Source organism: Arvicanthis niloticus, chromosome 13 (genome assembly GCF_011762505.2).
Source record: "Arvicanthis niloticus isolate mArvNil1 chromosome 13, mArvNil1.pat.X, whole genome shotgun sequence".
Lineage (NCBI taxonomy): Eukaryota > Metazoa > Chordata > Mammalia > Rodentia > Muridae > Arvicanthis > Arvicanthis niloticus.
Window position 1 is genome coordinate 76,570,267 of NC_047670.1, and position 12,403 is coordinate 76,582,669.

Below are 12,403 nucleotides of genomic sequence, written 5' to 3' on the forward strand. Positions count from 1 at the left end.
GCATGGCTTTTTCCTTTCTAACTAAACTGTTAAAGTTGCTGGGAAGCACATATACCCCTCAAATCCAATACACAGTAACAATTATAATGGGGCTGGACAGGTGCTCAGTTAAGAACATTGGGCTGGTCCAGGCAGTGGTGGCCCACGCCTTTAATCCCCGCACTTGGGAGGCAGAGGTAGGTGGATTTCTGAGTTCGAGGCCAGCCTGATCTACAGAGAGAGTTCCAGGACAACCAGGGCTACACAGAGAAACCCTGTCTCAACAAAACAAACAAAAAAGAACATTGGGCTGCTCTTTCAGAGGACCTAAGTTTGGCTTGCCTGCATAGAAATAAATTTCCTTTTTTTGTTTGTTTGTTTGTTTTTCGAGACAGGGTTTCTCTGTGTAGTTTTAGGAAAACTAAAATGTACAAGACGTTCCTCAGTTGCTGTGTTCTTTTCACTGTCTGTGGACACTGAGCCCTGTTGGGAGCTTCCCTTAACTTTCCTGGAACTCACTCTGTAGACCAGGCTCACCTCGAACTCAGAAATCCGCCTGCCTCTGCCTCCCAAGTGCTGGGATTAAAGGCGTGCGCCACCACCGCCCGGCTAGAAATAAATTTCTTGAGACACAAAAAATAAATGTAGTTGGTTGACAGTCGCTCCTCTTTGGCACTTCAACATTATCCTTTAAAGCAGTTTAGTGGTAGTGTCAGAACACAGGCTCCCTGCTGGCCTGTCCCGGGCTTGTCCCAACAACGCGCAGTAGCGTGTACCGCTTTTACAATCTTGTGGTTGTCGTGAGTCAAGAGTTTCGAGTTACCTGAGGGTCCAAACCGTGCTTGCTACTTAATTGTGCTAGCTTTAGTGTTCTCTGCGAAAAGAGAAAAACGTTGTTTGTGTTCTCTAACCAAGTTTGAGATCAGTATGGCCGGTCTAAAACGCCGGATCATAGAGACAAAGGGTGCAGAGCGTATCCCCTGCCAGCACCATGGAGATAACGCTGAGGATGGCTAGAGCGTCACTCGCCTACGCGGCTTCCTCTTCGGCAGTCCTCCCCAACATGGCGCAGTCGATTAACATCACGGAGCTGAATCTGCCACAACTGGAAATGCTCAAGAACCAGCTGGACCAGGTGAGGACCTGTCCCAGCACCTTCCTCCCGCTTCACGTTCTCCGACCGCGTGCCCTCCGGGTGGAGGAGGCTTCCTTTCCCAGGGAAACCCCTATCCGGTCCCCAGTCCCGCCCCCTCTACCCGAGCCCCGCTTTCTCGGTTCTCCAGCTGACCTTTTTTTCCCCCCCGGCTTCTGTAGGAAGTGGAGTTTTTGTCCACGTCCATTGCTCAGCTCAAGGTGGTACAGACTAAGTATGTGGAAGCCAAGGACTGTCTGAACGTGCTGAATAAGAGCAACGAGGGTATGGGCTAGGCGGGTGAGGGCACCTGGGGAGGCCGGCTTCTCTGTCGCTTTCTCCTAGTCCAGTTTTCATTAGAGAAAACTGTCCGTTACGTAGTGTGTATAGCCCACACGAGCCCCCGCATGTTGCCTACGGAAAACTAAAATGTACAAGACGTTCCTCAGTTGCTGTGTTCTTTTCACTGTCTGTGGACACTGAGCCCTGTTGGGAGCTTCCCTTAACGTCTTCACGTGGGAGCGGCTAGCCTTCCCCAGCTGTTTGTCTTCATTACTTTCACAGGAAAAGAATTACTGGTCCCACTGACGAGTTCTGTATCCTTTCCACGGGAAATGCTACCTTACCTTCCACAGTCCTTCCCAAAAGTGGGGAGAGTTTTGATTTTTAAGAACAGTTGCACATTACTTGGCCCTCTTTTCTAACCTTGGACCAGTGTCCATGTAATACTTTGTATCAGAGTTCAGTGAAGAATTGAAATGTGGTGTTTCTCTTTGTTGTTTAGAGATGTTAATATAGACATAAAGCTGGCATTCAGCTAAAGCTGTAGAAAAAAAAGTTAGGATATTGAAATTGGGAACTTGTCTCCTTTCTCAATTTCAGCTTAATTGCCGCTCATCCCTAAAATTGTTTCAATAAGAAATGTAGATTTTTGCGGGGCAGTGGTGGCACACGCCTTTAATCCCAGCACTTGGGAGGCAGAGGCAGGCAGATTTCTGAGTTCGAGACCAGCCTGGTCTACAGAGTGAGTTCCAGGACAGCCAGGGCTACACAGAGAAACCCTGTCTCGAAAAAAACCCCCAAAAAAACCCAAGAGCACTTGGTTTTGCTGAGAACCTGCTTTGGTTCTTAGAATCTACACGGTGTATGTGACTCCAGTTCATGGGAATGCAGCAACCTTTTCCACCTTCTGCAGGAACCAGGCAAGCACATGATGCATTTACACACATACAGTTTTTGTCTTAGGGTTTCATTGCTGTGAAGAGACACCATGATCAAGGCAACTCTTAGAATGGCCAACATTTTATTGGGGCTGGCTGACAGATTCAGTGATTTAGTCCACTATCATCATGGCAGGGAGCCTGGGAGCATCCAGGGAGACACAGTGCTGGAGAAGAAACTGAGAGCTCTACATCTTGATCCAGTGGCAGGCAGAAGAGACCGACTTCTAGGTAGCTAGGAGGAGGGTCTCAAAGCCCACCCCCGCAGTGCCACACTTCAACAAAGACATACTTTCTAATAGTGCCGCTCCATGGGCCAAGTGTATTTAAGCCACCACAACTCTTTATATATATGTTTAAATAAAAATGTGTAATAATCCATCTGGACTTACGGCTAAGGGGAAGTGAGGCTGGCTTTTCACCCACACTATTCTAGAACCTTAGGAAAGAATCCTAAGTATCTGATCTGTTTCTTCTGGAAAGACTAATGTGGAAAAATACAGGAACTCCTTTAAGGCTGAGAGATGGGATCGTGACAAGAAAGTGTTCCAGTTTCTATTGTCTTCCCGAGGAACCAACTCTGTCTCCCTCCATTTACAGTGACCAGTAAGTTAAAGCTTCCGGTTACTGTTTCTCCCTGCTGCACCTTTTTAGAAGAGGATAGTTTTGCGTTAGTCCTGTGGCTGACAAAACCATGTCTTATAGCTGGGTCAGTTTTCCCTTAACCCTGGCTTCTCAGATGTATGTCCCCGGGAAGCTACATGATGTGGAACATGTGCTTATCGATGTGGGAACTGGCTACTACGTGGAGAAGGTGAGCGGGGAGAAGGATATGGATGTCCTCTGAGGAGGTACAGGGCCTTAAGGGAAGAGGTGTCCTGTAGGACAGGGTCTCTCTTTAGTCTTTCCTTCACCTCTGCTCTTGCAGACAGCTGAGGATGCCAAGGACTTCTTCAAAAGGAAGATAGACTTTCTTACCAAACAGATGGAGAAAATCCAGCCAGCTCTGCAGGAGAAGCATGCCATGAAACAGGGTAAGCTCTGCCCAGAGCACCTCTTTGGAAAATTGCTATTATCTGTCTGTCTCTAAAGTTGTATTTATTCTGTGTGTGTGTGTGTGTGTGAGAGAGAGAGAGAGAGAGAGACAGAGAGACAGACAGACAGACAGACAGAAAAAAAAAATAAGCAGACGAGAGCCATAGAACTGGTGTGGTGTACATGGGAAGATTGTAAGAAATTTTTCTTTTTTTGGTTTTTCGAGACAGGGTTTCTCTGTGTAGTCCTGGCTGTCCTGGAACTCACTTTGTAGACCAGGCTGGCCTCAAACTCAGAAATCCACCTGCCTCTGCCTCCCAAGTGCTGGGATTAAAGGAGTGCGCCACCACCGCCCGGCAAGAAATTTTTCAGAAATTGTTTTTAATCCTTCCACTCTGGGTCCTAGAGATTAAACTCTGTCATCAGGCTTGTGTGGCTTTTAGCTGTTAGGCCACTTTACAGCCCCCAGGACCGCCTGACAGTTTCTACCTCCATGGTAAAGAATGTTTATTGCATGAGGCATGATGGTACATGTCTGTAATCCCAAGACTGAGGGGGTTAAAGCAGGAGGATTGCAGCCAGGCAGTGGTGGCGCACGCCTTTAATCCCAGCACTCGGGAGGCAGAGGCAGGCGGATTTCTGAGTTCGAGACCAGCCTGGTCTACAGAGTGAGTTCCAGGACAGCCAGGACTATACAGAGAAACCCTGTCTCAAACAAAACCAAAAAAAAAAAAAAAAAAAAAATCAGGAGGATTGCTGTGAGTTTGTGTCTCAAGTAACAACAGGGGCTAGAGAAAAAGGTTCAGCAGTTACTAGCATTTACTGTGCTTACAGAAGACACAGGCAGGGGCTGGAGAGATGGCTCAGCAGTTAAGAGCACTGACTGCTCTTCCAGAGGTCTTGAGTTCAATTCCCAGCAACCACATGGTGGCTCAAACCATCTGTAATGGGATCTGATGCCCTCTTCTGGTGTGTCTGAAGACTCATATACCCAAAATAAATAATTCTTTAAAAAAAAAAAAAAAAGAAGAGGATACAGGCAGCTTGCAACCACCTATAACTGCAGTACCAGGAGATATGCCCTCTGTAGCTCCTGCATGAGCATGGTATGTATGTACACACACACTCACTCACAAACTCAATATTAAAATTTTAAAAACAACCAAGGGCTGGGTGGGGAGATGGCTCAGTAGGCTTGCTGCCTGACCATAAGGTCTTGAGTTCAAATCTCCAGCACCCACATAAAAGTTGGATGTGACCCACATCCTTGTAACCCCAGTGCTGGTGGAACACAGACACATTGACAGACCCTCCTAGGAGTTCACTGGCTGGCTCGCCTAGTTGAATTGGGGAGGTTCCATAAAGACCCTGTCTCAAGGGATAGGCAGAGAATGACAAAGCACAATAAGATACCCCATGTTCTCCTTTGGTCTCCTCCACACATATGCCTAGTGGTGGACACATACATCCACACTCATACAAACATGTAGAAGGAATATGGATTGTAACATGAATTCAGATCTCCAGCACCCACATAAATCAACTCAGAAATTGCCTGCCTCTGCCCCCCAAGTGCTGGGACTAAAGGCGTGCGCCACCACTGCCTAGTGGTGTCTGACATATTATTATATAGAGAAACCCTGTCTAAAAAAAAAAAAAAAAAAAAAGCGGGGGAGGTGTAGGTCCAGTTGGGGCTGAGTAAATCAGTCTGGAAAAGGGGTGGGAAGCTGTTCTGGGAGTGTTTTGTTTTCTTTAAAAAAAAATGGTCTTGATTTTAAAGTAGATGGGGGAGCTTATTGTTATTTTGAGGCAGAACCTCATTCTATGCTGTAAACTAGAGTATAGAACAGGATAGACGAGATCCTATAGCTAGGACAGTTCTTGAAGTCAAGGCAATCCACCTGGCTCAGCCTCCTGATTTATTTTGTAAGTGGTGTTGGGGATTGCATATGGCCTCTGGTATTGTATATTGTCAGCCCTTTCATGACAATCTTTTCTGGTTATAGCTAATGTATTTATTTTTACATTCCAGTGGTTAGTATACTGACAATGGTGTAGACTCTAAAACTGTGTATTTGTGCTCCTGACAATTTAACTGTCAATGTTCCTTAACTTTGGGTTCTCCAGCATATCCTCACTAGGAAGTGACCGCTCCTTCTTTTCTTGTAGCTGTCATGGAAATGATGAGCCAGAAGATTCAGCAGCTCACAGCTCTGGGGGCAACACAGGCTACTGCCAAGGCATGAGAATGTGTTGCAGAAATGAAGCAAAGGGTTATCCTTTTTCAAGGGGCCTGGGACTTTTTCCGGCAATGGCCTCCTGGGAAAGTGGCCTGGGAAGAGAGGGTCTTGTATTTAATGTTAATAAATGTGCCAGCTGCGCAAATGGTGGTCCTTTTTTGCATTAAACAAGGGATAGGTGGTGTACTGGGATTGCCCAGGGGTTGTACTTTTGCCAAGAGCCCCCAAACTGGACTAGCCATGCTGCCTTTTAGAGGTTCCAACCAGCGTTTTGAGGAGCTGTAAGAAGGCTTGCACTAAATAGCGCGCGTTGCCCCCCCCCCCCCGTTGCCGTGGGGATTGATAGCAAGCGGAAGTGAAGGTGTACCAGACACTTCCTGTTCCGGGTCGACCTTCCTGTGGAGGGAACCATATGAGTAGAGGCTTCCTGCGTGGTATCTTAACACTGTTGCCGCTCCGGTCAGTTCTCCAAGCCCAGCACCGCATGCTTGGCTCGGAACCCGATCCGCCCCCTAAAAGACCTCGCAACAACTTCATGGCACCGCCCAGAATCGGGACGCACAACGGCACCTTCCACTGCGACGAGGCTCTGGCTTGCGCGCTGCTCTGCCTCCTGCCCGAGTACAGGGTATGGGCCAGCGAACCTAACTCGGTCCCCTCTGATGCTCACAGAAGCCTGAGCACCACCCTCCCTGAGACACACGCCCTGGAAGCCCAGCCTTAATCCTCTGACTCCTACCTGACAGCCCCTTCTGTGTCTGCAGAACGCAGAGATTGTGCGGACTCGGGATCCTGAGAAACTGGCTTCCTGTGACATCGTGGTGGATGTGGGCGGCGAGTACAACCCTCAGAGACACCGTTATGATCATCACCAGAGGTGAGTTCACAAACTCGCTGCCTGTTCTACTTTCTTAATTTAACTTTAGTGCTCCAGTCCCGCCACCCACTGCCCACGTCCATGACAGCAAAGACCACTGCCTCATCTTGAAGCCAAGCAATTTATCGTTCTGAGAATTAAAGCTTGCTTCCGTCCTGCTCCTTGGTCTGGAACCTCCATCAGGTCCCTTCTGCCTAACTTGTTTTTCACACTGGCTGTTTTCCTTCACTTGTCCTTGCCACAGGCTGCTGGATCCTTCTAGTTCAAGGACAATCTACAGAGGTGGCCTTTTGCTTTGTTTTTATTTTACTTTAAGTGTAGGGATGTCTTGTCTGCATTCATGTCTGTGCACCAAGTGCAGAGGTCGGAAAAAAGCTGTCGGGATCCCCTGGAATTGGAGTTAAAGAAGTCGTGAGACACCGCGTGGATGCAGGGAATTGAACCTGCCTCCTCCGCAGGAGCAGCCAGCTCTTTTAGCCATCTCCAGCCCCGTGAAGGTTAATTTTAATTATCATTATCAACTTGACACAATTTAGATTCTAGAGTCACCTGGGAATCGGTTCCTTGAGGAACTGTCCAGATGGAGTTGACCGTGTTTGTGGGGTGTCTTTGATTGCCTTGTAAGACCCGGCCCACCTTGAGAGGCACTAATCCCTGGGCTGTGTGCCTGGAGGAAGATGGCCAAGCACTAGCAGCATGCATGCGCTTGTTGTCTGTCTGCTCTTGTCTGGGTGAGATGTGACTCGCTGTTCTAAGATTCTCCCACCTTCCCTTCTGTGATGGACTGCAGCCTGATATGATGCTACAATAAACCTTTTGGCCCCTGAAGTAGGTTTTTTTGTTTGTTTGGTTGGTTGGTTTGTTTGGTTTGGTTTGTTTTTTCAAGACAGGGTTTCTCTGTATAGCCTTGGCTGTCCTGGAACTCACTCTGTAGATCAGGCTGGCCTCGAACTCAGAAATCCGCCTGCCTCTGCCTCCCAAGTGCTGGGACTGAAGGCGTGCACCACCACCGCCCAGCCCGAAGTAGATTTTTGTCAGGTGTTTTATCACAGCAGCAGACATGAAAGTGGGCTATTACATGTTGTGTGATGACAGTACCATTGCACCCTCATCCCTCACCTCTGACACACACTCACGATTCAGTTTATGTCCCCACTGTTCCTAAAAGGTGTTTCCTGTATGTGCTTCTTCACTTTCCTATGTCCAAAATCTCACAACTTCACCTTCCAATTTAGGAAAATTTGTTCCCTTCTGTTGTTTGTTTGTTTGTTTTGTTTTGAGACATGGTTTCTCTATAGCACTGGCTGTCTTGGAACTCCCTCTGTAGTCCAGGCTGGCCTCAAACTCACAGAGGTCTGGCTGCCTCTGCCTCCCGAGTGCTAGAATTAAAGGTGTGTGCTTTAATCCCATGCCTGGCTTCTTATTTTCTTTTTAAAGTAAATACATAAGTAAATATCACCTGTATGGATTGTGAATAGCCTTTTCTTGTTCTCTAAAGTATAGCAGCTACTTGCCTGACATCTGCATCCTATTAGCCATTGTAAGTAATTTAGAAATCACCTGAGATCATCTAAAGATACAGGAGGAGGAGCAAGGTGCCTGGTGTACACCTGTAACCCCAGCACTTCCCAAGTAGAGGCAAGAGGGTCATGAGTTAAAGGTCATCATCTTTTAGCAAGTTTGAGCATAGCCTGGATCACATAAAACCCATTCCCATCAAGGAAAAATAAAATGTAGCCAGGTATGATCTGCACCTCTAATCCTAGTCCTTAAGAGCCAAAGCAGATAAATGTTTTGAGTTTGAGGCCAGCCTGGTCTACAGAATGATTTCTAGGCCAACCAGGACTATACAGAGAAACCCTGTCTCCAAAAACAAACTACACACACACACACACACACACACACACACACACACACACACACAGGAGGATGTGTGTAGTTTATAGGCAAACACTGTCCCATTTTACATAAAGAATTTGAAATCTGGAGGCCAGGCCCTTGGGAACCGCAGATAGTGACAGTTAGCTACAGTTACTCTGTCACTTGTCCCCCTTCCACAGATGAACTTGAAAGGACAGGATGTTTGATTTTTCTCTATAATGTTCAGAACACAAAACTCAACATACAATAATGAGTTGAACCATTGTCATGGGAATGTGGGAGTAGAAGCTCTCAGCCAAGGCCTATGTTGGCACCAGAGGAAATGCTAACATCTTCTCAAGTGGTTTCTCGTCTCCCCATCCCGCTGACACCCAGGTCTCTGCGAGTAAACTTGCACATACAGACTAGACTCATGGACCATTCCTTTACTTCAGCCCCTCCCTGTGCTCCTCAGGACGTTCACAGAAACCATGAGTTCCCTGTGCCCTGGGAAGCCATGGCAGACCAAGTTGAGCAGTGCGGGCCTTGTCTATCTGCACTTCGGGCGTAAGCTCCTGGCCCAGCTGCTGGGCACTAGTGAAGAGGACAGCGTGGTGGACACCATCTATGACAAGGTAGGGCCTGAGGACAGAGATGTCCCATCTGTGCATTCCCACCAGGCTGGCTAGGAATGGCACTGCTGTAGCCCTGGACTAGGCCTCTGGTCAGTCACTGGCCAATAGGGGACAGTCTTAGTCAGTGTCCTATTGCTGTGAAGAGACACTGTGACCATAGCAGCTCTTAGAAAAGAAAGGATTTAACTGGGGCCGAGGTTTCAGAGGTTTAAAACACCTGCTGTCATCATAATGGGGAGCATGGCAAGTAGCACTGCAACTCCCTGTTAACTAAGCATTCAAATCTATAAGCCTATGGGGCGCTCTTCCAGTCACCTTCCACATCGGGGATGTATGTCCCTTGTCCTTCCAGCCTGCATCCTGGAGTGGGCAGTGAGGACTGGGTGTTAACGTCTAGGAAAGGGGACTTAGTACTTTGTTGTTTTGAGATAGGTTCTGCCCATGTTGTTAGAATTATAAGTTTATAGAACCACATCATTCTGGGGAGGGGCTTTCAAAGTGTTTTCCAGTCTTTTTCAGTCTTTTTCTTTCTTTCTTTCTTTCTTTTTGGTTTTTCGAGTCAGGGTTTCTCTATAGCCCTGGCTGTCCTGGAACTCACTCTGTAGACCAGGCTGGCCTTGAACTCAGAAATCCACCTGCCTCTGCCTCCCAAGTGCTGGGATTAAAGGCGTGTGCCACCACTGCCCGGCTCCAGTCTTTTTCTTGACATATGTCAAGAAAACCTGTACTCCAGGTGTGGTGGAGCACGCTGTATCCAACACCTGAGAGGCTTAGATGGGAGGATCTTGAATTCCAGGCCAACCTGGACTCTGACTCAAAAACCAGACCAAACAGAATTATTTGATATTTCTAAGTAAACAGCTTATATCAGAAGAAGCACTGAGCTCAGAGATTCCGACACTCTGGCTGTTGAAAGCATCTCTCAGCATCTCCATAATTCACTGGTCACACAGGAGTTTGGCAGGCTCGGATGGAAAAGAACAGACACCTCCAGGTTCAAGCCAAGCAGTACCAAGGACAGCACTTACCCTATTCCTGTGAGGCTCGCTAGTCAAACCTCGGATCTGCCTGGTTCCCTGGGCCTGAGACAGCAGCTTGAGACGCTTGGGCTGTTGAGCGCAGATGTTGGGCTTTGTTCTCCAGCGCTGCTCCCATTTGTACTGCAGGGAAAGACGCGAGAGCACTAAGGGTTTTGAGAATGCCAAGACCTGGGTCAGTTTCCATTTCTACTCTAATGGGTTTTCTAAGTAGCTGAGTAAGCCAGTTTTAAGTGAGCTCAAGGCCTTGGGATAGACCAAGAGGTGCTGTGCAGGGTTCACAGTGTTCCCTGAGGTTAGTGCTTTCTGCACACCATGTTACTGATGGAGGCCCATTTTATGAGCAGTATCTCATCAGCGTAGTGGTTCTGCTTTAGAATCTGAGGCATTCTACTATTTCTCCAGGATCAGATGTTGGCTGCTGCTGCTAACATATGGTGTAATATGAACTCCATCTCAAAGCCCCACATCTCAGCTCTCGATGTCTGTCAAACACTTTCCCACTTAACTGGTCAGACCATCTACTGCCTCATTCATTTGCTATGCAATCTACCCAGCCCACCCACGCTTCCTTCTCTCAGCACTGGGATCCATTCCCCCAAGCCTATCTAGGAACTGAAATCCTTGTTCAAAAGTCAGTAGCCGGGCTGGAGGTTAAGAAAACAGGTGGACAGAATTTGTTTTCTCTGCATCCACATGGTGCTTTGCCAACATCTGTGACTCCAGGGGATCTGGTGCCCTCTTCTGGCCTCCAGTGGCACCACACATCTACATTGTACACAGGCATACATGGAAGCAAGACACCCATACAAAAAAAATAATAAATTTACTAATTTTTTTTTTTTAATAGACAGTCTTACTATCTCTGGCTGTCCTGGAACTCACTACATATATCATGCTGGTTTTGAACCCACAGATCTGCCTGCTTCTGGGATTAAAGGTGTATGCCACTACACTGGTTAGGAATTTATTTAGTGGAAAAAAAAAAGTCAGCAGCCCTTCCACACACATGCTGCCCGTGGCCTAGGATGCTGGTGGGACAGGGCTAGCAGGCAGGTGACTAAATTCCAGGCCCAACACTAAGCTGCTGCCTTCCCTAGTTCTTTCTCTTCCATCTGGTCAAACATGGAGGGCTGTTGTGAGGTAGATGTGTTTACATGCTGCGAAGCCTCAAGAGCCTCTCCCCTGCTGCTGCTTTAGATGTACGAGAACTTTGTGGAAGAGGTGGATGCGGTGGACAATGGGATCTCTCAGTGGGCAGAGGGGGAGCCTCGGTATGCACTGACCACTACACTGAGTGCCCGGGTTGCTCGGCTTAATCCCACCTGGAACCAGCCCAACCAAGACACTGAGGTGAGCCTGAGGCACGGACTTCATAAGACAAAGAATGGCTGATCTTCCAAGCCCTGTGAAGTAAAGTTTGGGCCAGTGTCCAACATGTTTTGTCATTCTAACCCTTCCCAGGCAGGGTTCAGGCGCGCAATGGACTTGGTGCAAGAGGAGTTTCTGCAAAGACTAAATTTCTACCAGCACAGCTGGCTGCCAGCCCGGGCCTTGGTAGAGGAAGCCCTGGCCCAGAGATTCAAGGTAGACCTGGGAAGTGGCCTCGGGGCCAGGGATAGTCCTGACCCATGTGGTCCGCTGGGCCTCTTACTCTACCCAAGCCTTCTAGGCACTCTGCTTCCTTTCAGGTGGACTCAAGTGGGGAGATTGTGGAACTTGCAAAAGGTGGATGCCCTTGGAAGGAGCATCTGTACCACCTAGAATCTAAGCTGTCCCCCGCAGCTGCCATCATCTTTGTTATCTACACTGACCAGGCTGGACAGTGGCGAGTCCAGTGTGTACCCAAGGAGCCTCACTCATTCCAGAGCCGGTGAGTCCCCACAGAACGACCCTGCCTGCCTTGAGGTCTATTTCAGCATTGCTGGAGGCTGCCACCCATGCATGACACCATCTGTCCTCATGTAGGCTGCCCCTGCCAGAGCCATGGCGGGGACTTCGGGATGAGGCCCTGGACCAAGTCAGTGGGATCCCTGGTTGTATCTTCGTCCATGCCAGTGGCTTCATTGGTGGACACCACACTCGAGAGGGTGCCCTGAACATGGCCCGTGCCACCCTTGCCCAGCGCCCAGCACCTGTGCCTCTTGCAAATGCTGTAGTCCAATAGTCCAATAAAACCTGTTCATGTCTAACTGACCCAGTCCGTGATCCACCAATCAGGGGATCTTCTCAGACTTGTAAGTGCAATGTCCTGTGTGCAGAACCCTGTGCTAGGGGATCTCCTCACTGCTTCTCAGCTTTGCTTTTCAAACCAGTTGACAACCATCTCAGTGGGCTGGAGAAACAGCTCAGCAGTTAACATGGTTGTTATGGGAAAGGATCTGGATA

The 12,403-nt window shown here is 48.3% G+C and overlaps 2 protein-coding genes across 2 annotated transcripts; both read left to right on the plus strand.

The window, feature by feature from the left end:
* The first annotated feature begins 953 nt into the window (after positions 1-953).
* Positions 954-5,751, plus strand: Pfdn5 (prefoldin subunit 5). Its single transcript, XM_034516944.2, has 6 exons — positions 954-1,114; positions 1,294-1,396; positions 1,676-1,707; positions 3,071-3,145; positions 3,260-3,365; positions 5,536-5,751. The coding sequence occupies exons 1-6, from the start codon at positions 971-973 to the stop codon at positions 5,610-5,612; spliced, it is 537 nt and encodes a 178-aa protein (XP_034372835.2). The 5' UTR covers positions 954-970; the 3' UTR covers positions 5,613-5,751.
* Positions 5,752-5,968: 217 nt separating this feature from the next.
* Myg1 (MYG1 exonuclease) lies at positions 5,969-12,211 on the plus strand. The gene is made up of 7 exons (XM_034516942.2): positions 5,969-6,234; positions 6,371-6,483; positions 8,819-8,978; positions 11,216-11,368; positions 11,480-11,602; positions 11,707-11,888; positions 11,984-12,211. Exons 1-7 carry the CDS (start codon positions 6,019-6,021, stop codon positions 12,180-12,182), a joined length of 1,146 nt encoding a protein of 381 aa, XP_034372833.1. The 5' UTR covers positions 5,969-6,018; the 3' UTR covers positions 12,183-12,211.
* Positions 12,212-12,403: the final 192 nt, after the last annotated feature.

Excerpts from the sequence above, each read along its gene's own strand:
- Pfdn5 (XM_034516944.2), top strand. The coding sequence starts at position 971 with ATGGAGATAACGCTGAGGATGGCTAGAGCGTCACTCGCCTACGCGGCT. Across the intron at positions 3,146-3,259 it reads CTGGCTACTACGTGGAGAAG|ACAGCTGAGGATGCCAAGGA; the intron begins GTGAGCGGGGAG and ends CTGCTCTTGCAG. Across the intron at positions 3,366-5,535 it reads GAAGCATGCCATGAAACAGG|CTGTCATGGAAATGATGAGC; the intron begins GTAAGCTCTGCC and ends CTTTTCTTGTAG.
- Myg1 (XM_034516942.2), top strand. The coding sequence starts at position 6,019 with ATGAGTAGAGGCTTCCTGCGTGGTATCTTAACACTGTTGCCGCTCCGG. Across the intron at positions 11,603-11,706 it reads CCCTGGCCCAGAGATTCAAG|GTGGACTCAAGTGGGGAGAT; the intron begins GTAGACCTGGGA and ends GCTTCCTTTCAG. Across the intron at positions 11,889-11,983 it reads CCTCACTCATTCCAGAGCCG|GCTGCCCCTGCCAGAGCCAT; the intron begins GTGAGTCCCCAC and ends GTCCTCATGTAG.